Source organism: Cetorhinus maximus, chromosome 5, assembly GCF_964194155.1.
Source record: "Cetorhinus maximus chromosome 5, sCetMax3.hap1.1, whole genome shotgun sequence".
NCBI lineage: Eukaryota > Metazoa > Chordata > Chondrichthyes > Lamniformes > Cetorhinidae > Cetorhinus > Cetorhinus maximus.
Genome location: NC_135883.1, coordinates 5,579,292 through 5,603,953, shown reverse-complemented (window position 1 = coordinate 5,603,953; position 24,662 = coordinate 5,579,292). Strand labels below are relative to the sequence as shown.

The following is a 24,662-nucleotide window of genomic DNA, read 5'->3' as shown; positions in this document are numbered from 1 at the left end:
TGCTCAGCAGCGGCTTGGGGAGGGCAACCTCGACACTGCCTGCACAAAAAAAAATACCTGCCGCCCGCAACACAGGACAGCTGCTTCTCGTCAGCATAGCTCCTGAATATCACGACACATTCATCCGGTGCGGGGGTGGAAGGTAGTGGTCGTGCGGCGCGGGTGAAACGTGGCGCGGTTGCGGTCAAGGCGCAATTTGGGTTCGACTGGGAGGGGTCCTCCGGGTTCCGCTGGGGCTGGAAGCTTCTCGGAGCCGGGGAGAGGGAGAGGCCGGGAGAGGGAGAGGCGGGGAGAGGCCAGCTTCCGGAGCGAGCAGAGAGAGCTGGGCCATCCCGGGCTGACGACAGTGCCGAAGCTGTCGGTTGGGAAGTGGAGCTTGGGGATCGACGGCGCTCGGTGAGTGAGAGGGGGAGGGAGCCGGCTCCCCCTGCTGCCCCGCTCCCCCCTACTCCCCCCACTCCCCCTGCTGCCCCGCTCCCCCCTACTCCCCCCACTCCCCCCACTCCCCCCTACTCCCCCCACTCCCCCTACTCCCCCCCGCTCCCCCCACTCCCCCCTACTCCCCCCACTCCCCCCACTCCCCCCCGCTCCCCCCACTCCCCCTACTCCCCCCACTCCCCCTGCTGCCCCGCTCCCCCCTACTCCCCCCACTCCCCCTGCTGCCCCGCTCCCCCCTACTCCCCCCACTCCCCCTGCTGCCCCGCTCCCCCCTACTCCCCCCACTCCCCCGCTCCCCCCTACTCCCCCCCGCTCCCCCCACTCCCCCTACTCCCCCCACTCCCCCTGCTGCCCCGCTCCCCCCTACTCCCCCCACTCCCCCTGCTGCCCCGCTCCCCCCTACTCCCCCCACTCCCCCTGCTGCCCCGCTCCCCCCTACTCCCCCCACTCCCCCCTACTCCCCCCACTCCCCCCTACTCCCCCCACTCCCCCCTACTCCCCCCACTCCCCCCCACTCCCCCCTACTCCCCCTACTCCCCCCTACTCCCCCCACTCCCCCTGCTGCCCCGCTCCCCCACCCTGCTCCCCCGCTCCCTCCCCCGCTCCCCCCCCTGCTCCCCCCCCTGCTCCCCCCCGCTCCCCCCCCCTGCTCCCCCCCGCTCCCCCCCCCTGCTCCCCCCCGCTCCCCCCCCCCTGCTCCCCCCCGCTCCCCCCCCCCTGCTCCCCCCCGCTCCCCCCCCCCCTGCTCCCCCCCGCTCCCCCCCCTGCTCCCCCCCTACTGCCCCCCCCCTACTGCCCCGCTCCCCCCTGCTCCCCCTGCTTCCCCGCTCCCCCCGCTCCTGTGTCCCTGGATGGGGTGTGTGTGTGTCAGTGGAGGGAGGGCAGGTCTGTGGACGCTGCAGGTTTTGAAGTGTTTGTTGCGCCGGTTGCTGTCTCTGGCTGTGCCGCACTTGGTGCCTGTGATCGGCAGTGTTTACACCGCTGCTTTCAGCAGTGACTCAACGTTATGGACTCACTGTCAATCCGAGTTAGGTTTACGTGCCCTGTCCCTGTTGAAGTCTTGTTTTTGACAGAACTTACAGAGGAAGTCACTGTGCTCTGTTAAATTACAGTGCTGCGCTCAGCTTGGAAACCTTTTCAGCAAGGCTTTTTAATCGATTACGTATTGCAACATTCCCCCTATTGCAAATAACCCGCTAATAATTGGGATAGCGGTAAACCTGTTCATGTAAGTTACATTGTTCCATAAGTTAATTTATCGTGATGTCACCCAAGGGTGTCCAAACTGTACCTTGCAGCCTTGACCCTTGGTACATTGGCCCTCTAAGCCCAGGCAGCGTAGTCTATTATATTTATTAGTCATTAGTTTATTTTTTTGCGGGTGGAAGTTTTCTGCTTTATCGTTGTTTGCAAATGGTAAAGTTTCTGCCTGGTTGCCACAGTACACATTAAGGAGCAGGTGAGAACTTCAAAGCCCATCTCTGTCTGGTCTCTCTCTACCTGGTTTTCATGTGACGCGAGTGTGATGTTGCTTATTTTTGCCTATATAAGAGGATTGTGTCATGACGAATGGTGATAAATGTTTTCACTCATGAGGTGTCCATTACAAGGCTGTGACGTTGTCATTGCTATGTTTGTTTTTACTGAGACAGTTTTATCATTTTTTTTTTGTTTTCTACCCAGGTAAGAATTTGATTGCAAGAAACTGGTTCACTTTCACTAAAACAATTCTGATCATGTTGGTGGTTAAGTAACTCTATAAAGTCCACATGGAGCTTTTCTTTAGACTTTTGTGTTGTATGTTGGGAACACATCATAGCAGTGTAATTTAAAAACATTTGGGTCAGTCTCAGGACTGAGATATTAATTGCATCTTTGGGTTATAGCATTCCTAGTGAAGATGAAACCATGAGTTTTTAAAACTGTGGCATTGCCCTTTCTGTGTTGCTTGGTCATCATGCCAGTCACTGTCTCCATAGCCAGACATCATGTGTCCTGAAATTTGCTTGTGCAAATTACTCCTAGTGGGAAAAAATAAATAGACATCTTTAGATTGTTGTTGAGCATCTGTCATGATTAAAACTTGCTTTCTTTTAATAGAAATTAACCTTTAAATCATGGCTTCCATGCTGGTTCACGCGTTCAGAAATGTCCCAACCAGTGTGTCGTGGGCTGCAAAGTTAAGTAAGTATGTGTACAGTACTATTTTGGAATGTTCTTTATTTCCACAAAATAGTTTTTGAACTATGAGATTTAAATGCCATCCCCTGCTGGCTTTTTTGGGGTACTGAGGTTCCACCATTGTGACCCATCCAGGTGGACATAATTCCTTCCAAAATTACATACTGTGGAGCGAGGAAGATATGAGTGGTTTTGAAAGGCATTTGCTCTCCCATATTTGGTGAGAATGCCGATAAACCACAATCTCATCTTACCCAGATCAAATTGAGGGTAGTTTGATAAAAATGGGATGGGGGGGTGGGGGAAGAGTCAAAAATTCATATATTTTGGGGGAATACACTTATATTTAAAACCAATGCAACATATTGCAATTGGATCTCTACAAGTATTTTCACAGTTTGTAGAAACCCTTCCTACATGGGATGATTTTGTATCTTCAGTACCAGTACTTCACGTCATTCAGTAACCTCTATTGTTTTAATATCTGGTATTGTCAGTGGTGGCACCTGCTGGAGCACAAATGTAAGAAACCATCGAATGGGAGAATGCATGTTCACCTTCTCTCGCACTGCCGAGTTTCCATTCTTAGCTGTGCTGTTTGGGGAGGCGTTAGGTGCCTTGCTATTTGAGGAAGAGCATAAAGAACGAAAATTATTCCTTTTTTATCTAGTAGATCTCTAAGTAAATGGCTGAGTGACATGATTAAGATGTGGGAACAGTTGTTTCTCCCCCTGCCCCCAGATCATGCTGATTGTAATCGTGCTGTCTGGGATAAAATGGGGTAATGTACTACCATTACATATTGTGTATTTTCACATTTTCATACAAATCTTTCATGTACGTTTGTTTCTTGTCGCATCTACTATGTAAAGTTTAGGGAAATCATTGCAAAGCTGTGTGACAATACTTGATAATCTTATTACTACTTCCCTGAAATTAAGATTTACTTCTTTTAGTCTGAGAGTTGAAAATCATCAGAATACAAAGATTTATAAGGGCATTAAGTGTGTATCTTGAAGTACCTCTTGAAATTACCAATTTCTTTACTCATTTAAAACTACAACAATGTTTCATGCCATGGGTTTTTTATTTTTACATTTGGAGATATCCTGCAATTAGATATTTGGGAAGGCTGAAGCCATTATCTTTGGCCCCTGCTCCAAACTCCATTCCCTAGCCACCAATTTCATCCCTCTCCCTGGTAACAGTCTGAGACCAAACCAAACTGTTCACAGCCTGGTGTCATTTTTGATCCCAAGATGAGCTTTCAACCACATATCCATGTCAACACTAAGACCACCTATTTCCCTCTCTTTAACATTGTCTGATTTTGTCTCTGCCTCATCTCTTCTGCTGCTGAAACCCTCATCCATACCTTTATTAACTCTGGTTTTGACTATTTCAATGTACATGTTGGTGGCCTCCCATATTCTACCCTCCATAAACTTGAGGTTATCCCATTCCCCGCTGCACATGTCCTAACTTGCAACAAGTTCTGTTTACCCATTACCCCTGTGCTCGCTGACCTACACTGCCTCTTGGCTAAACAACGCCTCAATTTTTAAATTCTCACCTTTGTTTACAAATAACTCCATATACCTCGCCCCTCCTTTTCACTGTAATCTACTCCCTCCCCACAACTGTACGAGCTACCTGCACTCATCTAGTTCTGGCTCCTGCATTGCTGCTTTTAATCGCTCTGCCATTGATGGTCCTGCCTTCAGCTTGAAGAATGCTTTTTCTTCGAGCAATACGTTGTGGAACCAATTAAGGTTAAAGCTACTTTAGATCCAGTATTGTATATTGAGGCAGGGTCAATTAGTAATCTCATCATAAACGATCAGTTGGGAAATAGTGATCATTCCATGTTAAATTTGAAAACAGTATACTTCAATCACAAGCAATAATCTTAAACTTAAAGCCAATAACATAGGTATGAGAGGAGAGCTGGTTAAGGTTGCTTGGGTACATAGACTAAAAGGTATGGCGGTAAATAAACAGTGGGAAGCATTTAAAGAAACAATTCAAAATGTTCAATAAAATATATTCCATTGGAAAAGAACTCGGCAAGAAAGATCCATCTGTAGCTTGCTAAGAAAGTTGAGGAAAGTATTAACAACAAGAAGAGATTTATAATGTTGCAAAGAATATTAGTAAGTCTGAGCATTGGGAATGTTTTAGAAACCAGCAAAGGGCCATCAAAAAGATGATAAGGGAAAGAATCGAATATGAGAGTAAACTAGCCAGTAATTTATTTATAAGTAGATTATAATACAAATATAGAAAAAGGAAGTGAGTAGCTAAAGTAAATGTTGATCCCTGAGAAGCAGAGATATTATCATAGGGAATGAGGAAATAGAGATTTTGAACAAATATTTTGCCTGTCTTCACAGTAGGAGACATGTTATGTGCCAGAAGTAGAGGTTAACCTAGGAGCTAAAAAGTGAGGAAATGAAGATAATAAATATCAGTAGAGTAAAAGTACCGGAGAAACTTAAGGGACTAAAATCTGACAAACTCTCAAGAACTGATGGCCTACGTCCTAGGGTTCCAAAAAAGATAGTTGCAGGGACAGTGGATGTGCTGGCTATGATTTTCCAAAAATTTCCTAGATTCTGGAATTGGAATTGGAAACAGCAAATTGGAAGTTGGCAAATGTGACACTGCTTTCAAGAAAGGAGGGAGTGAGAAACAGGGAACTACAGGCCAGTTAACCTGACATCAGTCATTGGGAAAGTGCCGGAAACCCCAACAATGCACTCTGAAAAGGATCGTATGATCAGATAAAGGCGATGTGGATCTACGAAAGGGAAAATGGATGTGATATACTTAGATTTCCAAAAGGCATTTGAGAAGGTTAATCGGCAAGATAAGGGCTCTTGGAGTTGTAATATATTAGCATGGACAGAGGATGGATTAACAGGAAGCAAGGAGTAGGGATAAATGGGGCTTTTTTCAAGTTGGAGTGCTGCTAGTTAGACAGGTTAAATGGGAGGGCAGCAAGATAGCAGATGGAGTATAATGTGGTAAGAATGAACTTATTCACTTTGGTCGTAAGAAAGGTAAACCAGAATATTTTTTAAAAGGCGTGAAAGTTGTAAATATTGATATTCAGAGACACTAGAGTGTACTTGTACAAGAGTTAGCATGGAGGTACAGCAAGCAATTAGGAAGGCAAATGGCATGTTGGTCTTTGTTGCAAGGGGATTGGAGTATGAAGAATAAAGAAGTCTTGGTACAATTGTCCAGGGGTTTGGTGAGACCACACCTGGAAAACTGTGTGGAGTTTTGGTCTCCGTATTTAAGGGAGGCTATTTCATTGGAGACAACGAAGTTCCGCTAGATTGGTCCCTGGATGAGAGGGGTTTCCGAAATGCGAGGCTGAGTAAATTGGATCTACACTCTCGGGAGCTTAGAAGAATGAGAGGTAATCTCATTGAAACATACAAGGTTCTGAAAGGGTTTGACAGGGTAGATGCTGAAAGTTTGTTTTCTGCTGGCTGAGGAATCTAGAACATTGCACAATCTCAGGATAACAGGATGATCATTTAGGACTGAGATGAGGAGAAATTTCTTTGTTCGAAGAGTTGTGTCTTTGGAATTCTCAACTGCAGAGGGTTTTTGATGCTGTATGTTGATTATATTTAAGGCTGAGATTTTCAGAATTTTTGGTGTCTCAGGGAATCGAGGGATCTGGAGTAAGTGGGAAAATTGAATTGAGCCTAAGGTCAGCCATGATCGTATTGAATGGCTGAGCAGGCTTGACTTACAATATGGCGGTGTTCCCTCTAAGGTGTGCGCCTGGGTGACTACGCAACAGCCAATCAAATGCCATGAACTTAATTATTGCAATTGTGCACATCCTGATGTTTTACTGCCACGCTAGTCCATGAGCAAAGACGAGCTCCACGACAGGAAAGTAATGGGCAAAAGATGAGCCTGGCATGATTAATCAGGTGGAATTAACAGCAAAGATTCACTCTCGTCAGTTCCTGGAGCCTGAAGCTATGTCAGCACTTGTCTTTTCCTGTGGCCCACTCTTTTGCTCACTGCTTCCCTCCCCAACCCTCCAAATCACAGCCCCTTTCACTCCCTCTCAACGCCGAATGCTGAGGCCTCGATCACAGCGATGGTTTGTGAGGGCAAGGTGGTAAGTGGAAGGATCAGGGAGGGATCCGGCAAGTGGGAGGAAAGTGGCAGACATGGTCGGGGAGAGAGGCGGGAAGTGGAAGGGTTGGAGAGGAAAGCAGCGATCAAGAGATGCAGCGAGGTGGAAAGTGGTGAGCAAGGAGATAAGTCAAAGGAGTTAGTAAGTTATTAAAAGTTAGTAAGAGGATTTTTGGGCCAGCTAATACCACTGATCTAACCATTGTACTGCAGCTGGTTTTGTATAATTATAAAAGGAAGATTAATCCCAAAGGCCTTCGACACATTAAAAATACACAGGATTTTCTAAGGAGTTTGTGAAAAGTTTTGGATTTCTCGCTCAGATCTCCAAATAATAATGCAAAGGTTCTTTTTAGGTTATCTCGAGACATTTTAAATGGTGCCTACTTCCAAATACTACCTCTCCCCAATTCTTATGTACTCTGAAAGGCAGCTTACTTTAAAAATAGTGAACTGGTTTATCACTTCGCAATTCATAGATTTTTAATCTTAAAAAAAACTTGTAGGTGAAATAAATGTCACTACTTCCCTCAAAACTACCTCAATGGTCATTCTCACTCTTGGAATTCCATTCTCTCTTCACAACTCTCTCTTCAGCACAATGCTCTCTTCTCCAGTTCCTGATGTAGTTTTCCCCTTCAATATTCACTTAATTTACAAGGACACAGTGTGTTTTCCCTGTCCTTCACCTTCTAGTTCACTAGAGCCAAGCCCTCTCCAAATTCACAGAGAATTTCTATTATTTCAAAAGGCAAGCCACCTTAGCTTGTTCTATTTTGAGCTTGTCAAATTAAAACAAAAGATCCTTGTCATGTCTTGAGCCATGACTACCAATTCAACTTTTCTTCTGTCAAATGACTAAAATACAAGCTACAATATGAAAACTAACAAATGACCATCTCATGCATGGTAGTGTAGTGTTTATGGTACTGAACTTAAAACCTAGAGGCTGAGAGTTCAAATGCCACTATGGTAAATTTAAAATTGAATTCAGCAAATCTGGTAATTTGTGGACTAGCATGTTACTGTGTCAATGGCTGGGGGCGGTATTCTTTCTTCTTCCATGCCTGTGGTAATTTTTTTAAAGTATATATTATATATAGGGTTTTTTTTTTGTTTCTACTGGTGGTGCACATCCACCATTACCTTGACATTAGCGCACATAATAAAAATTCATTCTGCACATGGATGGAAAAAATGATAGAGAACACTCCTGTATGGTCCACTCCTGCTTCTATTTCTTATGTTTTTACATTCAGCTGCCTAATCCCTAAACTCTAGAATTTCCTCCTCAATCCTTTCCAGCTTTCATACCTTTCTTTTCCCCTTTAAGAAGCTTGCCTTAAAACCTATTGTTATGGCCGATGCAGTTGGCAAAGCTGAGTTATTTAAAAATCGCAGAGGGAAACTTTAAACAACTGTCATAGCCTATAGCTTTTAAGTGTTATGTTTGAGATGCAACTCTAAATTCAGGAATCAGACCACCAGTTCTCAAAGTTTTACATTAATAAAATGTTTAATTTAACAGGTTAAAATATATATACACATGGCTACAAATTGCTACCATCATAACTTTTAGCAAACTCCCAAACTAATCTCCATTAAGGCAACAGAAGCCCCATAGACTTAACCAGACACCAGGCAAAGCTTTTTCACCTTACAATTTCAAAATGAGGTTCCTTCACTTTGGTTCCTTGCAGGCACAGTGGTAGGCTTACATTGACTCTGCTCTTCACACACACAACCGCTGAAGTTATACCTACCACCGCCTATTGAATGTAAATTCTCATTGTATCACCAGCCTCTTCTAACAATAAAACCCCTTTCATAGTACCAATTTTTTTAGTAATATAAACATAGGTTTGGTGTCTGCTAAATAGGTGTCGGTTTTCACCCCACTTTTTGAATGCTCTATTCAAAAATATGCAAATATGTGCTATCTCCCTTTACTTATCAAAACTAGGACACATCAAAGCTTTAATCCAATTAAGACACACCTACAGACTGAACCTCCATTCTAAAAGAAAAATATGTTCCAATAATATATACATGAATAGCTTCATGGCCCCTACCTCTGACCAAACTTTTGCCATCTGCTCTAATGTCACCTTATCTGACATGGTGCCTAATTTTGCTTTATTATAATACTCCTGTGAAATGTCTTGGGATGTTTTATTATGTTAAAGGCACTGTGTAAATGAGTTGCTTCTGACATCAGTAATGAGACAAATAAGCTGCAAGTTTTACTGACTATATCATTCTTTTGAAACTAGATGCACGTTTGTTGAGCTCAGTATCTCACACTCAGCCTCAAGGTACAGTGCTTTCTTACCAATTTTTCTAATCGCTGGCATGCATTTACTTACTCGTTAATTTGATGCTTGGCTTTGACTGTTAAATGTTTTGGTGATGTAAGTTTACATTGTCTTAAAATTCTGTCCAACAGCACAATCAACCAGTAAGAAAACTCTAGCAAAACCAGGGTTGAGAAATATTGTCCTTGTTGAAGGTGTCCGAATTCCATTCTTGATGTCTGGTACCACGTATGTATTAAGGGTTGTGTGGTTTGAATCTGCACATCACACTTAGGGATGGATTTTCATGCCTCTGCCTGTGTCGAAACGGAGACCAAAGGGGGCCTTAAAAACGGCGGGCAGGGCCCGGTTTCAGGATCCCTGCCCCGATTCCCATCTCCAGCAATTTTTGCCAATGTCGGATAAGTGTGCGGGTAGCGAGCCCGCACAAAGTACTCCCGATCTTGCCGGCTCCGTTGTTGGAGTGAGCATTTCAGAACCCCCCCACCACCACAACCTTTTGGAGTTGGGCTGGCTTTTGCAAGATACATGACTCACAGCAACTCAGAGGAGCCGTGAACCATGGAGAAACCCTAGTCTGAAATCAGAAACTTTGTGACTGGTAAGTTTAAAAGGTTTTTAGGTAGCATAGAGTCATTTATGGCTCAGAAGGAGGCCATTCAGCCCATCAGTATGATATGTTTTTAAGTATGTATTTAAGGCTTTAGAATGGCTTTAATGTTTTCAATACAGTGATTGAGCATAGGGCTCTGTCCTGCTTCTGTTACTACAGTTACCTTTGAACCTATCTGTCTTGGCATGTGCCCGCCTCCCTTGTTGCTTCAGGCCTGCCCCAGGAGGCAGCAGGCTCCAGCCTGTGCACTGCCACCTCTGGATGAAAATGCAGCAGGTGGGCAATGCCAAAATGGAGTTGGGATTGTGCAGTTGGGGAAAATTCCCGACTCCTCCTGATTCCTGTCTCGAAGACAGAAATCTGGCCCTGAGTGTCTAAAGGCTTGTTTGTGGGGCCATCAGGTCATGACTTTGAATGTATTGGAATTTATCTTTAGATTTTCTTCTCTGCCTTGCGCTCCTTACCTTTTTTCTCCTGAGAATAGTCATTTATGCGGGTGTATATTCCATTTGCAGCTGTGGCTTGATTGCCCGTTGTTTGCATGTACTTGTACAGTTGAGTCCAGTAATATATTTACACTGGATTTGCAGAATAATATTGAAGAATGGGAGTGCTGGAAGAATGGAAAGTGTTGATAGAAGGAAAATAATACTTTTCAATTCACTGGAGCTAAAAAAAAATGCTTCAGGCTAGTAGGCAAGTTGAATCTTCAAGTCATAGATAGTTCAGTGCTAAGTATGATTCTGTTTATTACCAGAATGGGATTTTTATCTAACTCTTTTTAAAAGCCTAATTACATGTTGATAATATATTGAATCTGTGCTCTTGTAGATATGCAGATTTGATGCCGCATGATTTGGCCAGAGCAGCACTACAGTAAGTGGGATGATCAATGTTTGGACTTCTTCCATATACATTGTGTTCCATTTTGGAATACTGAAATCTTATTATGGAAACTGACAACATTTTTATTTATTTAGGGGACTACTTACAAGGACCAGCATTCCAAAAGCAGATGTTGACCATATAGTGTTTGGTACTGTTATTCAGGAGGTCAAAACAAGCAATGTTGCTCGAGAGGTATGTGAGAATTCTACAGTTTAAGGTGGTTGTTATTTTCGTTTTTATTTCTTTTCTCAAGATTCTGCATGTCTTGCGACAGTTAACAGCTCAGTAATGTAAAAAGATTGCTGTCACAACTTTTATACTAGAAATTTTCTCTGGTTTAATATCAGCATTCACACTTGTAAGTGGACGCCATGTATCCTACAAATCCAAAATGTGCCTCTTTCTGCCCAATACCTAGTTAAATGACAGCATGGTTCACAGATCGTAACAGAGAACCCTGACTTCATATACCAACAATTACTGCTACTTAAGTTGTACGTAAGTCATGAATAAGTATGCCAAAACAAACCAGACCTTAGTGCAAGCTGATGGCTTTCATTGAAAAGAATACTCTGTAGTTTTGGGAGTTAACCCCCTAGATTTTTAATGAAAACTTTGAGACAGAAAGCAAAGAGTAGTGATAAATTTGTTTTTCAAATTTGTGGGATGTGGGCTATGGTTATATCTCTAACTGGATGCTTTTCTTTTTGGTCTAAGTATTACAAGAATACAAGTTACAGAATTTAACATGGGTAAAAATACTTTTTTAACAATGGAGGCCTGTTTCACTTTACTGAGAGTGTGCAGAACATTTTGCAGGGGAAAGGGAAGAGACAGGAATCGTGGACTAACATGGGGATGAAAAGAATTAAGGTCTTGCAGTCAGAGTTTAAGGAGCTAAGAAATAAGTTTAAATGTAGAACCTCAAAAGTAGGTATCTCTGGATTAGTCCACAGTGCCACAGACTAATGAGAGTAGAAACTGGAAAAATGGCAAGTTAATATATGGCTACAGTAATAGTGCAGGAGGGAGGACTTCAGATTCCTGGGACATTGGAAACAGTGGCAGGAGAGACCTGTTTAAGATGGACAGGTTATACCTGAACAGAATTGGGACCCATATCTTTGCAGACAAGGATTTAAACTAATTCAGTGGTGGTTTAGGCCACCAAAATGCAATATTTATAAAGTAGAAGCAAGGACTGGGAAAGACAAGAATTATAAATAATACAGAATTAGATGGGATCATAGAAAATACAAAGACTTCTATGTTAGGCATATCTGTAAATGCACAATGTATGGTTAATAAGATCATTGAGCCACATAGGAATATGACGTGGCAAAAACTGAGTGCTAGCTCAAAAAAAGAGGAGGATTGGATGCATATTATTCCTGGGTGCAAGGCATTTGGGTAAGATAGGGAAGGAGGAGTAGCGGTTTTCATTAAGGAAAATATTATAGTGCTGGAAAGAGAGTGTCCTTCAGAGATCAAAGAATCTAAGATGCTATTTGATTGAAGTTCAAAACCAACAAAGGAACTGCTAAGTGTATTTTATAGGCTGCCATATAGTGGGAGGGAGAGAAGATTTGTGAAGAAGTTACCGAGAGATACAAGAACCATAGATTAGTCGTAATGGGAGACTTTAACTACCCCAATAATGAATGAAGCAATGATTGTGTTAAAGGCAGAGAAAGGGAGGAATTTCAGGAGAATTTTCTTGATCTCCATATGCTTCCTGCCAATGAAGAAGTTATTGCTGGATCTAGTCCTGGGGAATGAAGTGGATCAAGGGGAGAATGTCATAGTCTGGGAGCATATCAGAAATACTGGTCATAGCATTGTTATGTTTAGATTAATTATGAAGGATGAGGAGCAACCTAGAATATAAATATTTATCTGAAGGAGGACTAATTTGAATCCTTCCTCCATCATAAGGTCAGAAATGGGAATGTTTGCTGATGGTTGCACAATATTTAGTACCATTCACAACTCCTCAGGTACTGAAGCAGCCAGTGTCCTTACGCAGTAAGATCTGGGCTAATGGAATGGGCAGACACTTGCCAGATGAAATTCAACAAAAATGTGAGGTGATACATTTTGGTAGGAAGATTGAGGTGAGGCAATACAAGTTAAATGGTATGATTTTTAAAGAGATGCAAGGAGAGAGAGACACTTGTGTGGGGGGTGGGGTAGGATCTTTGTGAACAAATCTTTCAAGGTGACAGGATAGATTAACAAAGCAGTTAATATATGGGATCCTAGATTTTATAATTGGATGCGTAGAGTACAAAGGTCAGGAAGTAATGCTTGCATAAAAGTCTAGTTTGGCCCTAGCTGCAGTATTGTGTCTAATTCTGGACAATACATTTTTGGAAGAATTTGAAGGCTTTGGAGAGGGTACAGGTGAGATTCATTAGAATAGTTGCAGAGATTTGAATATTGCCAGAAATAGAGATACGTTGCTGAAACTTTTTGTCTTGCACTCGTCAGAGCAGACACAAGAATGCCAAAATTCAATCACAACAATTTATACTACAGGAGAAAAAGGTGCTGATTGGTTGGCAAGTCAACTCTAGCTGAGGCATTGCCATGGCGAAAACAATGGAGACCAAGAGGCTCCCTAATAAGTAATTTAAAAAAACGCAAGGCTGGAACATATTCTTTTTGCTTGCAGAGTTATGGGACTTAGTTGTAGCAAAGCTAGGGTTATTCTCTTTAGAAGAGAGAAAGCTAACAGGAGATTTGATAGAGGGGTTTAAAATCATGAAGGGCTTAAATAGAACAAATAAGCAGAAATGGTTTCCAACATTTGAAAAGTCGGTAGCAAGAGGGCATAGATTTAAGATGATTGGCAAAAGTACCAGAGACAACATGAGGAAAGGCATTTTAATACACCAACTATTTAGGATTCAGAACGCACTGCCTGATAGCGTGATGGCTGAAGATTCAGTAGTAGCTATCGAAAAGGATTTTGATAAATGCTTGAAGGAGAAAAATATGCAGGGATCTGGGGAATGAGCTGAGGGGAGTGGGATTGACTGGAATGTCCTTCAGGCACAGGCACAGATTCTGCCAAACAGAATAGTACAGCACAGAAAGAAGCTATGGTTTGATGACCTTTAGGTCGCAATATTGCAATGTTGTAGCCAACAAATATAAATTGCATCAGTGCCCACCTTCTCCTCCCAATTTATGGGTGAGTTGAGCACTTGGCCATCCTCAACAGGTTGTCTTTGTAGCTTTCAATCGCTGACTTTCTTCAGAAAACTTCGCTGAAATCACTGCTGAAGATGAGGAAGTGTTAGCGAATGGAGTATTTTTTTTTTCATTTTTGTGCATTGTGATGACCAGGAAACTATTGGTTAATTAGTCCTTCCTGTTTAGTTTTGTTAAACTCATTCATGGATGTGGGCACCACTGACAAGGCCAGCATTTATTGACCATCCCTAATTGCCCTTGAGAAAGTAGTGGTGAGCTGCTGCCATGGTGGACTTGGAAGGAAACACTTTTTGTGCTGCCAGTAGCCTCATTGTGAAGAGCACATTTCAAAAATTTCAATATTTTTCAATTGTTTAACATAATGGCCAGAAAGTTGTGCGTAGCATGTGTTGAAATTTTTGAAGTGTTCTGAGGCTTAATCACCAGCAGTACAGATTTGGATAATTGCTACTCTCCAGTCTATAAAATGGATGTTTTGAACACTTAAAAAGGCCTAAGGAGGAACGGTAGCAAATTTGTGAAGGACAGGTTGTACTCAACTGATTTAATATTTTGAGAAATGTATCGTAAAAAGGAGATGTAATTGATGTATATATGGATTTTCAGAATGAACTTGATATATGGTTGCTTGAGAGAGTTGTTATGGAAATAAAAACATAAAGAGAATGTAGTTGCATCATTGGCTGGGAGATAGAAACAAAAGGATCATGATAAATTGATGCTTTTTGACTGGTGAGATGTGGCTAATGGTCTGCCTGGCTGCTTAGTTTGATTTCTAGTTGTACAAATAATTTGAATATAAGCGCAAGACGATTGCGAGCAAAGTGTCCTGATAGCAAATGAGGGAGCAAAAAGCTAAGGGAGAATGCAATAGACTGCAGGAAGACACTGGTTAGTAGTTTGGACAGATACGTAGCAGGTGCAGTTCAATGCAGTAACATCTGAATTGGTACAATTTGGGGGTGGGAAAAAGAACCATACTGCTAATAGTCTTGTTCACTGACAACTGCGCTCTCCTAGCACATATCCTGGAGAACACTCAGTTGCTTGTTGATTGCATTGCCCTAGCCTCAGAACATTTTGGCCTGACAATAAGTCTGAAGAAGACAGAGATCTTGTATTAACCCACCCCTGGCCACATACTCCAAGACCCCAAAGTCTCAATAAACAACACATGCACTGTTCAGTACAGACGTTTTGCTATCTTTGGAGTATCCTCTCTAATAACACTATGCTGGATAACAAAATCAGCCATCACCTGGCAAAAGCAAGCTCAGCGATTGGTAGGCTCACGCACAGACTTTGGAAAGAGCACGGAGTTTGTCTCAGAACAAAGATCAAAGTCTACCGGGCACTCACTTCTTTATGGTTGCGAGACCCTCGATAACCTGCAGGCATCACACAAAGCAACTAGATGCACCCCAGCTTCGTATTCTAAGATCTATTTGCAACATCGGGTGGCAGGACAAAATCCCTAAAACTGAGGTCCTTGCAAAATGCTGCATACCTGGCATTGAGAGCATGCTCATCAGAGCTCAGCTTCGTGGGTCGCTCATGTGGTTCACATGGAAGATTGCCATATACCAAAGGTAGTACTCTACCAGCCAGCTGAGCACAGGAACCCGCACCACAGGACAGCCAAACTTAGAAATACAAACAATCTGAAAGCCAATCTTAGAGCTTGCAAGCTGGATCCCAACATGTGGGGGGGAACAAAACAACCTTGGCTGACCCAAATGGAAAAGTCTCTGTCATCAAGCAATTTTGACATTTGAGGAGGCCAATTAGGACAAGTGAGTGCAGCACAAAGTCAACGCCGCCGTCCATCCGTCCCAACTTTGACTTCATATGCAGTACTTGCAATCGGTTATGCAAATTGAGACTTGACCTAACGTCACACATAGGATGACATCAACCTAGACGGTAAACTAGTCTCTCTTTTTGATGAACGTTCGTCTGGCGAAGCGACTGGAGAATCCATCACTGCTACCAAAATGGAAGAACTGAAAGGTTGAGTGGTGCAAATACCTAAATCTTTAAATATGGATGTTCAGATATTATAAAGGCCGAAGAAAGGAATTTTGAATATTTATGCACAGGCTAATTGCATATAAAAATAAAGAATTAGTATTGAATTTTTGAGGCACTGGTTAGGTTGAAATTGGCTCAGGGCAGTTTATTACAGGAATGGAGGATATTAGACTCTTGGCAAAGCTACAGCTAAGATTCACTAGAATTACACCAGAAATGAGAGATTATAGTTATGAAAAAAGCTTGGAAAATTTGGATAAAAACAGAAGATGCTGGAAATACTCAGCAGTTAAGGCAGCATCAGTAGAGAGGAATAGAATTGACCTCTCATCTGTCACTGACCTGAAACATTAACTCCGTTTCTCTTCACAGATGCTGCCATAACCTGCTGAGTATTTCCAACATCATGTTTTATTTTCAGATTTCCAGCATCCGCAAAATACTGCTTTTTGAAAAATTGGGACTTTATTCACTTGAAGAAAGAAGACAACAGTCAATATCCCTTCTGGCTTAAATATTGTGCATGCAGGGCCTTGCAAAAAAAAATAAATTTAACTATCATTGAAAAAACTGGCCGCACATAACCACAACTGCAAGTTAAGTGGTATTTAAGAAGTCAGATATAGCGTTGCTGAGGAAGTGCAAAGTTTTCTCTGCATTATTCCAATAATGTGGCTTAACTCTAGATTTTTGAAGAACATCTTTAACTGTCCCAGACTTTATGATGTATCATTTTTGTAGCTCTGTTAGTACAAAATACTCCACAAAAAGAACGTCACAGGGACTGAGCTAAATCCATTTGACTTCTGAAATAGATACATTTCATATCATGACGCAAAATGCCGCTTTATTTCTGTTCCATCATTTACTCATTGCTGCTATTGTTTTAACAGGCTGCGCTTGGAGCAGGGTTTTCTGATAAAACTCCATCCCACACAGTTACCATGGCTTGCATTTCCTCAAATCAGGCGATGACCACAGGCAAGTGCAAAGAATTTGGCATATCAAGTGTAGTGTTAGAAGGGTGACCAATGTTAACTGGCGGTCATAAGTTCAACAAGTTTGGAAGTTGTTTGTATGCTTCTTTGGAAGGGACCCTATTTGTATAAATCATTTGGTTTTCTCAACTGTCCTGAATAAAATGTTTGAGGTATGTATGGATTACAACAGAGCCAGCTTTCTGAGATTTTATTTTTTGGAAATAGAACTTCTGTGAACAGTTTTAACTTTCTCCAGTAATCTTTATGTTGTATTTGTATTGCAGCTGTTGGCTTAATTGCCTCTGGTCAGTGTGAAACAGTGATAGCTGGTGGTGTGGAGTTCATGTCAGACGTTCCAATTCGTCACAGCAGAAAAATGAGGAAGACTTTACTATCACTTACTAGAGCTAAAACAATGGGACAGAGATTATCTCTCCTTGGAAAAATCCGCCCAGACTATTTTGCTCCTGAGGTATTAATACAACGCATTCTTAAATTAGGTGGGAAAGAGAACAGTTGTAGATTTCAAAATGTTACCATATTGAAATAAATCATTTGAGCTTGTTTCAGTTTATATCAAAGCTTATGTCTAGTTGTACCTGGTAATGTTATTTCTCTCATGTAGAAACACCTGAAATCAAGTTTCCATAAATAGCAGCACCTGAGATTGTGATAACTGTGGCATTAAAAACAGTGCAGCTGTTGATAGACCAGATTTCAGGAGGTGGTTTTCCAACACTACTTTAGTGCTGCTATTGGAAGATATAAATGGCTGCTACTCATCGTAACACTTGTTACTTTATGTGGTTGCCTATGCAGACCATTGATGCAGTTTTCACAGTGAAATTAACCAAGAATGAAAGTCGCTTGTAGCTTTTAAAATACCATTTAATGAGACTAAAAGCTGACAAACACTCTAGATCAGATGGCCCATATCCTAGGGTTTTAAAGGAGGTGGCTACAGCGATAGCAGAAGCATTGGTTTTGATCATCCAAAATTCTAGACTCTAAAATAGATCAGTGGATTGTAAGATTGTACGGTGTTATGATCTCTGTAGAGACCACTAACTTGTAAATAGAGACCCTAACTTCCAGTTACTGGCTGAAAGAATGACATGACAAGATTTCACATTTTATAACTTTCACTCTAACAATTGACTAAAAGCATGATTGACTGAACACTATTTTCTTTTTGTAGGCAAATTATACTTTAAACTACAGAGAGAAACATTATACTTATCATATATTGCATTCTCCACAGAATTATAGTCCTTGGAGCAAAAAGTCCACAGTTGCTCCCATCTTCCAACAGGTTCCCGTATCCCCACTTTGCCGAGTAGCAACTTTGAGTAACCGTTTCAAGGGGCTTTCCTTAGTTTTCGGAGAGTTTCTTAAATCCATCACCAGCATTAAAGCCTGTCATAGAGCTTTACAGCACAGAAAAAGGCCCTTCAGCCCACCGAGTCTGCGGTCAAACAATTACCTAACTATTCTAATCCCATTTTCCAGCACTAGGCCCATACCCTTGTATGCCATGCATCGCAAGTGCACGTTCAAATACTTCTTAAATGTTATGAAGGTTTCTGCCTCTGTCACCCTTTCAGGCAGTGAGTTCCAGACTCCCACCACCCTCTGGGTGAAAAAATTCTGCCTCACATCCCCTCTAAACCACCTGCCCCTTACCTTAAATCTGTGACCACTGGTTATTGATCCCTCCACCAAGGGGAAAAGTTCCTTCCTGTCTACCCTATCTATGTCCCTCATAATTTTATACACCTCAATCATGTCCCCCCTCAATCTCCTCTGCTCCAGGGAAAATAACCCCAGTCGATCCAATCTCCCCTCATAACTAAAATTCTCCAGCCCAGGCAACATCCTGGTAAATCTCCTCTGCACTCTCTCTAGTGCAATCACATCCTTCCTATAATGTGGATTCCAGAACTGCACGTAATACTCTAGCTGTGGCCTAACCAGCGTTTTATATAGTTCCAGCATAACCTCCCTGCTCTTATATTCTATGCCAGGCTAATAATAATAATAATAATGCCTGTCTCGATGATTCTTCCCCAGGACATACCAGAATAAATCTCCTGAAATCCGTAGAAGGCTTCAGAGTTCATCTCTTCAACTAGAGACTGTCTCACACCCGCACCTGGCTGTGGTAGCTTGCAAAGCCAAACAGCCTTTTCTCTCTGCTGACCATACAGAACCTCTGCTGTCTCACTGTGACATTCCTTGATTTGTAGGGAAGCCTGTAACCTGATCTCAAAAATGGCTTCCTGGGCTGCCTTCCCCATGGTAATGTGAAACACATTGACCTTGCATTCAGGTGGAAATGCTAATTAGCTATTCTTGACCCCAACTCCCTTTCATCTTAAAAGTAAATGGACAGTTTACAGCATGACTGTTACAACCAGATACTTATAACACTTTTCTGGGACTCAGCATCTAATCATGGTAAATGCAAACTGTTTCCATTGTCTCCAAGTGCAAATATCTTGCACCTTCTACTCAGTAGAACAATCTAAGCTGCCTTTTGATCTTTCACAATCAAACCACACAGGGGCTATTGGGCAGAATGCAGAACAGGCATTGTTAAAGATACAGTTCCAAAACATCATAATCTTAAATCTCAATTGTAACAAAGGTAGCAAAAGTAATTGTGCTGTTCAAGTAAGGAGGGAGAGAGAAAACAAGGAACTGTAAACCAGTTAGCTTGATCTCAAGTAGAATCTATTATTGAGGATGGAGTAACAGGGCATTTAGAAAGTCACAGTATGATTAGGCAGAATCAACATGGCTTTATGAAAAGAAAATTGTAGCTCATGAAGTTGGAAGGAATATATTTGCATGGATTGAGGATTGTTTAGCAGACAGAAGGATGGAATAAATATGCTATTTTCAGGGTGACAGGATGTAGCTAGTGAAATGCCGAAAGGTTTAGTGCTCCTCTATTTACAGCCCCTCTATTTACAATCAAAGTTTGTTGACAATACACAGCTATGTGCAAAAATAAGCTGTGAGGAAGACAGAGAGGCTTTAGAGGGATGTAATCTGCTCAAGTGTTTTGGTAAGAAGGTGGCAGATGTTAGATAATGTGGGGAAGTGTGAAATTATCCACTTGGTAGAAAGAGTGGAAAAGCAGAATTTTTTATTTTGTAAGGTGAAAGACTGGTAAATATTTCGATTTGGGGTCCATGTACACAAAACACAGAGTTAGCATGCAGGTACAGTAAGCCATTAGGAAAACAAATAAGATGTTAGCCTTTATCACAACTAAGATGCAATGCAAGAGTAAGGACATATTGCTGCAATCATGTAGGATTTTGGTGAGACCACATCTGGAATACTTTGTATAGTTTTGTCTCCTTACCTAAGAAAAGATATACTTGCTTTAGGGAGGGGTTGCAATAAAGGTTCACTAGATTGATTTTTGGGATGAGAGGCTGTTCAATGGCCTCTATTCTCTGAAGTTTAGAAGAATGTGAGTTTATTTCATTGAAACGTATAAAATTCGGAGAAGGCTTAACAGGTTAAATTAAATGCTGAGATGCTGTTTCCCCTGGCTTGGAGAACCTAGAACATGGGGGCGTAATCTCAAGATAGGGAGTCAGCTATTTAGGACTTAGATGAGGAGACTTTTTTTTTCACTCAAGAGGGTTGTGGATCTTTAGAATTCTCTACTCCAGAGAATTGTAGATACTTAGGCATTGAGTGTATTCATGACTGAGATCATGGGATTATTAGGCACTTAGGCAACCCAGCAGTAGGGCAGGAAAATGGAGTTTGTGTAAAAATTCAACCATGGACTTAGGGTACGACAGAAAAGGGCCAAGAGGCTGTATAGTCTATTCATAATTTTTATGTCACTGTGCATGTACAACCGTTACTTAATTGCTCTAAGTAGCGTAGAATCCATTCCGTTGTGCAAAAGAGAGAGCAGATTCCATTGCAGCATCTGAACAGCACCACCTCTACATTAAGAAGGGTTGTAATGCAAAGGAGGTGCTGGATGCAAAGTATTTGTGTAGCTTGACTTTGTTTTTCTGTTATCCCATACCTGTTTTGGAAAAACTCAAAATAATCCTGTTGTGAGATTGCACAATCCCTAAGCCTAGAAGGTGTTTCTCAGACCTGTATAAAGGTGTTTTACATCAATGGTAAAATGTGCAGCTATTATGAACAGTGATGTAGACAAATATGAATTTGTTTAAATTTGCTTGACTACAGAAGCATTGCACTGTTTTTAAACCTCTTTATAAAAGTGGAATGTTGACCCTCAATGTTTACATCTTCCAATTTGCCTTCCTTTAAAATTAGGTGAAAATTATGATGGTGAGGTATAAAAAAAACTATTGCATTTGGGATAGGGATGGAATTTTTTTTAATGCTGCTGTAAAGATTACAAGTTGTCTTTGGAAATTTGACATTTATTTAAAGGTCAAATCCTAATTTGTGCAGCAGGCACTGACAGAATAGTGTAAATGTATTTCAGTCAGAATATAACACTAAACTTAGTCATATAATCATTTCTCCAGCTCCCGGCTGTAGCTGAGTTTTCCACCAGTGAGACTATGGGCCACTCCGCGGATAGACTCGCAGCAGCATTTGGTGTGTCACGTGCAGAACAAGATGAATTTGCTTTACGTTCCCATGTTTTGGCTAAGAAAGCAGAGACTGAGAAGCTACTTAAAGATGTCATCCCATTCAAGGTGCCAGGTAATTATATTTGCAGAAGTCTTTTGCAAACCATAGAACTGGAAATCATACTCTGGTCAAATACTGTTAACGGCAAGCATTTGCCTTTAGTTTTCTTCTATGTGTATAGTTTTAAAAAGCTTTACTTTTAAGAGTGTAATATGTCTTTTCACATTTTGATTGGCCTTCAGAGTAGTCCTCTTTGTTTTGGGAGTGCTATCTCCACAAGAATTGCTGTGGTTCAAGAACTTCCGTCACCACTGCCCAACTAGGGGTGGCAAACGATGGATTAGAACCAAGGGAGAATCCCCTTGAATTATCTCCATCCGTGAAATCAGTTTTATTAGGTGTCTCTAACAATATATGCTTAAATTTAAATAGCTGAAAATGCAAATAGGGGAACACACAGAACGAAAGAAGACTTGAATTAAATAGTGCTGTTCATGACCTCCACAAGTCCAGAGATCTTTACAACCAGTGAAGTACTTTTCAAGTGTAGTCACTGTTGTACTGTGGGAAATTGCAGCAGCCAAATTGTAATGGGTCCCATAAAAAGCAAAATATATTTCAGGTTTGATTGCAGATTAATGTTGACCACAATACCAGGAAAATTCCCCTGTTCTTAAAGGCATTCTGCTGACAATGATCGATGTGTACAATGTTCAAACAGTGCTTTGGATAAGTGTATTTTTCAGATTACTCGTTGTATTGTACTATTTTGGCTTTCTGGTGCATAGGAATATAAGCAGATATCTTAAGTGCCGTATAATGCAATTTTGAAAGAGACAATATAAATTCCAATGACAAAAACCTTTGCTATTTCAATTCTATACCACTTATTTACTTGCATGAATGTTCTATGAATTTCCTTATGCCAAAATTGATCGTGAAACCCTAGAGTATCTAAAATTAAAGCAGAAAATGCTGGAGATGCTTAACAGGCCAGGCAGCATCTGTGGATATAGAAACAGTTAAAACGCTTTAGGTCAGTGACCTTTCCTCATATAACTCCCTGTAACGTGAATGTTCAACCCGTGCCAACTATTTTCTTCAACTGACATTTCTCCATTTCACCATCTATCATTATTTTTCCTCAAATTAAAATAAAATAAACTCAGTCTTTTTTTGTAACTTAAAAGCCTTAAGCAATAAAATTATCCATGATTGAACTCTGTCTAATGAATTAGTGTCTTTTTCACATTGTATTATATACTTATTTTTACCAGTGATTTACAACAGTTTTGAATAACCTGCTATCAAATGTTATCCTTACACTTAATTCACTTTCTTGGTAAGAGTTTTAATTTAAGAAAAAAAATAGTAAGTAAATAATCACCACAGATTCTTTCGCCATTTCACCTTTTGCTGATCGACAAGCTTCAAAAGAGCAGCCCTTGATCCCTCATGCCCCTTTTAAGAAAAGGTATTTTGCTGTATCTATTCCCCACAAGTTCAGCCTCCTTAAAATAAGATTATTTTTTAATGGCGTTCCTGATTTCCTACTTATCAGGCATTTTCAATGTATGTCAATGACTAGATTATGCTGAAAAACTCCTGGATGGTGAAATTGGGCTCTATAGCACCCTTTTAGGGGTGTTACAAGGCCTCATAATATATGTAAAGTGTCAGTGACACACATATACACTTCCAACGGTAACAGCGGCAGACACCATATTTGTGAAGGGGTTTATGCGTGCATATCTAATGACTATCAATAACATGCATAGCTTGCGAAGTCATATTTCACCGATTTGATGCCAGAGCTACTGTTCCCATAATGGCTAGCACGATCTCCTCTATGGGGGTTAAAATGTGCAGGCTCGCCTCTACCCCTCCTGTTAATTCCTGCTATCAGGCACATCTTCTCCTGCAAGAAAGAAGTAAGTGTTTCAGTGCTGTGCAATTTCTTTGGGTGACATGGCTATCATGGTTGAATAGCTAAAAGTGTGTGCCAGCTGAGAGATATAGAATCTAGAATCATACAGCACAGAAACAGGCCCTTTGGCCCATCGTGTCCGTGCTGGCCATCAAGCACCTATCCATTCTAATCCCATTTTCCAGCACTTAGCCCGTGGCCCTGTATGCTATGGCGTTTCAAGTGCTCATCTGTATATTACTTAAACATTGTGAGGTCCCTGCCCCTACCACCCCCTCAGGCAGTGTGTTCCAGATTCCAACCAACCCTCTGGGGGGAAAAAAGCTTTTCCTCAAATCCTCTCTAAACCTCCTGCCCCTTATCTTAAATCTATGCCCCTGGTTATTGACACCTCCACTCAGGGGAAAAGTTTCTTCCTGTCTCCCTTATCTATGTTCCATATAATTTTGTATACCTCTATCAGGTCCTCCCTCAGCCTTCTCTGCTCTAAGGAAAACAACCCTAGCCTACCCAGTCTCCCTTCATAGCTGAAACGCTCCAGCCCAGGCAACATCCTGATGAATCTCCTCTGCACCCTCTCTGGTGCAATCACATCCTTCCTATAGTGTGGCAACCAGAACTGCACACAGTTCTCCAGCTGTGGCCTAACTAGCGTTTTATACAGCTCCAACATAATCTTCCTGCTCTTATATTCTATGCCTCGGCTAATAAAGGCAAGTATCCCATATGCCTTCTTAACCACCTTAACTACCTCTGCTACTGCCTTCAGGGATCTATGTACATGTATACCAAGGTCCTTTTGTAACTCTAGGGTCCTACCGTTCATTGTGTATCCCCTTGCTGTGTTAGTCCTTCCAAAATGCATCATCTCACACTTTTCAGGATTACATTCCATTTGCCACTGCTCTGCCCATCTTACCAGTCCATCTATATCGTCCTGTAATCTCAGGCTTTCCTCCTCACTATTTATGACACCACCAATTTTTGTGTTACCTGTGAACTTACTGATCATACCTCCTATATTCACGTCTAAATTATTAATGTGCACTACAACAGCAAGGGTCCTAGCACCGGTCCCTGCGGTACACCACTCGTCACAGTCTTCCAATCGCAAAAACAACCTTCAGCCATCACCTCCTGGCACCTGCCGCTAAGCCAATTTTGGATCCAATTTGCCAAATTGCCCTGGATCCCATTTTGACCATTCTCCCATGCGGGACTTTGTCAAAAGCCTTACTGAAGCCCATGTAGCCAAC

At 41.6% G+C, this 24,662-nt stretch overlaps 1 protein-coding gene across 1 annotated transcript in view; it reads left to right on the top strand.

Annotated features, from left to right (window-relative positions):
- hadhb (hydroxyacyl-CoA dehydrogenase trifunctional multienzyme complex subunit beta) overlaps positions 1–24,662 on the top strand; it is a 39,734-nt gene continuing 15,072 nt past the window's right edge. The window contains exons 1-9 of the mRNA XM_078541443.1: positions 1–142; positions 2,539–2,622; positions 9,060–9,101; positions 9,233–9,329; positions 10,546–10,590; positions 10,695–10,794; positions 16,746–16,833; positions 17,117–17,304; positions 21,371–21,551. Of these exons, the coding sequence (XP_078397569.1) occupies positions 2,556–2,622; positions 9,060–9,101; positions 9,233–9,329; positions 10,546–10,590; positions 10,695–10,794; positions 16,746–16,833; positions 17,117–17,304; positions 21,371–21,551 (808 nt within the window). The 5' untranslated portion in view covers positions 1–142; positions 2,539–2,555. The remainder of the gene's footprint in view (positions 143–2,538; positions 2,623–9,059; positions 9,102–9,232; positions 9,330–10,545; positions 10,591–10,694; positions 10,795–16,745; positions 16,834–17,116; positions 17,305–21,370; positions 21,552–24,662) is intronic.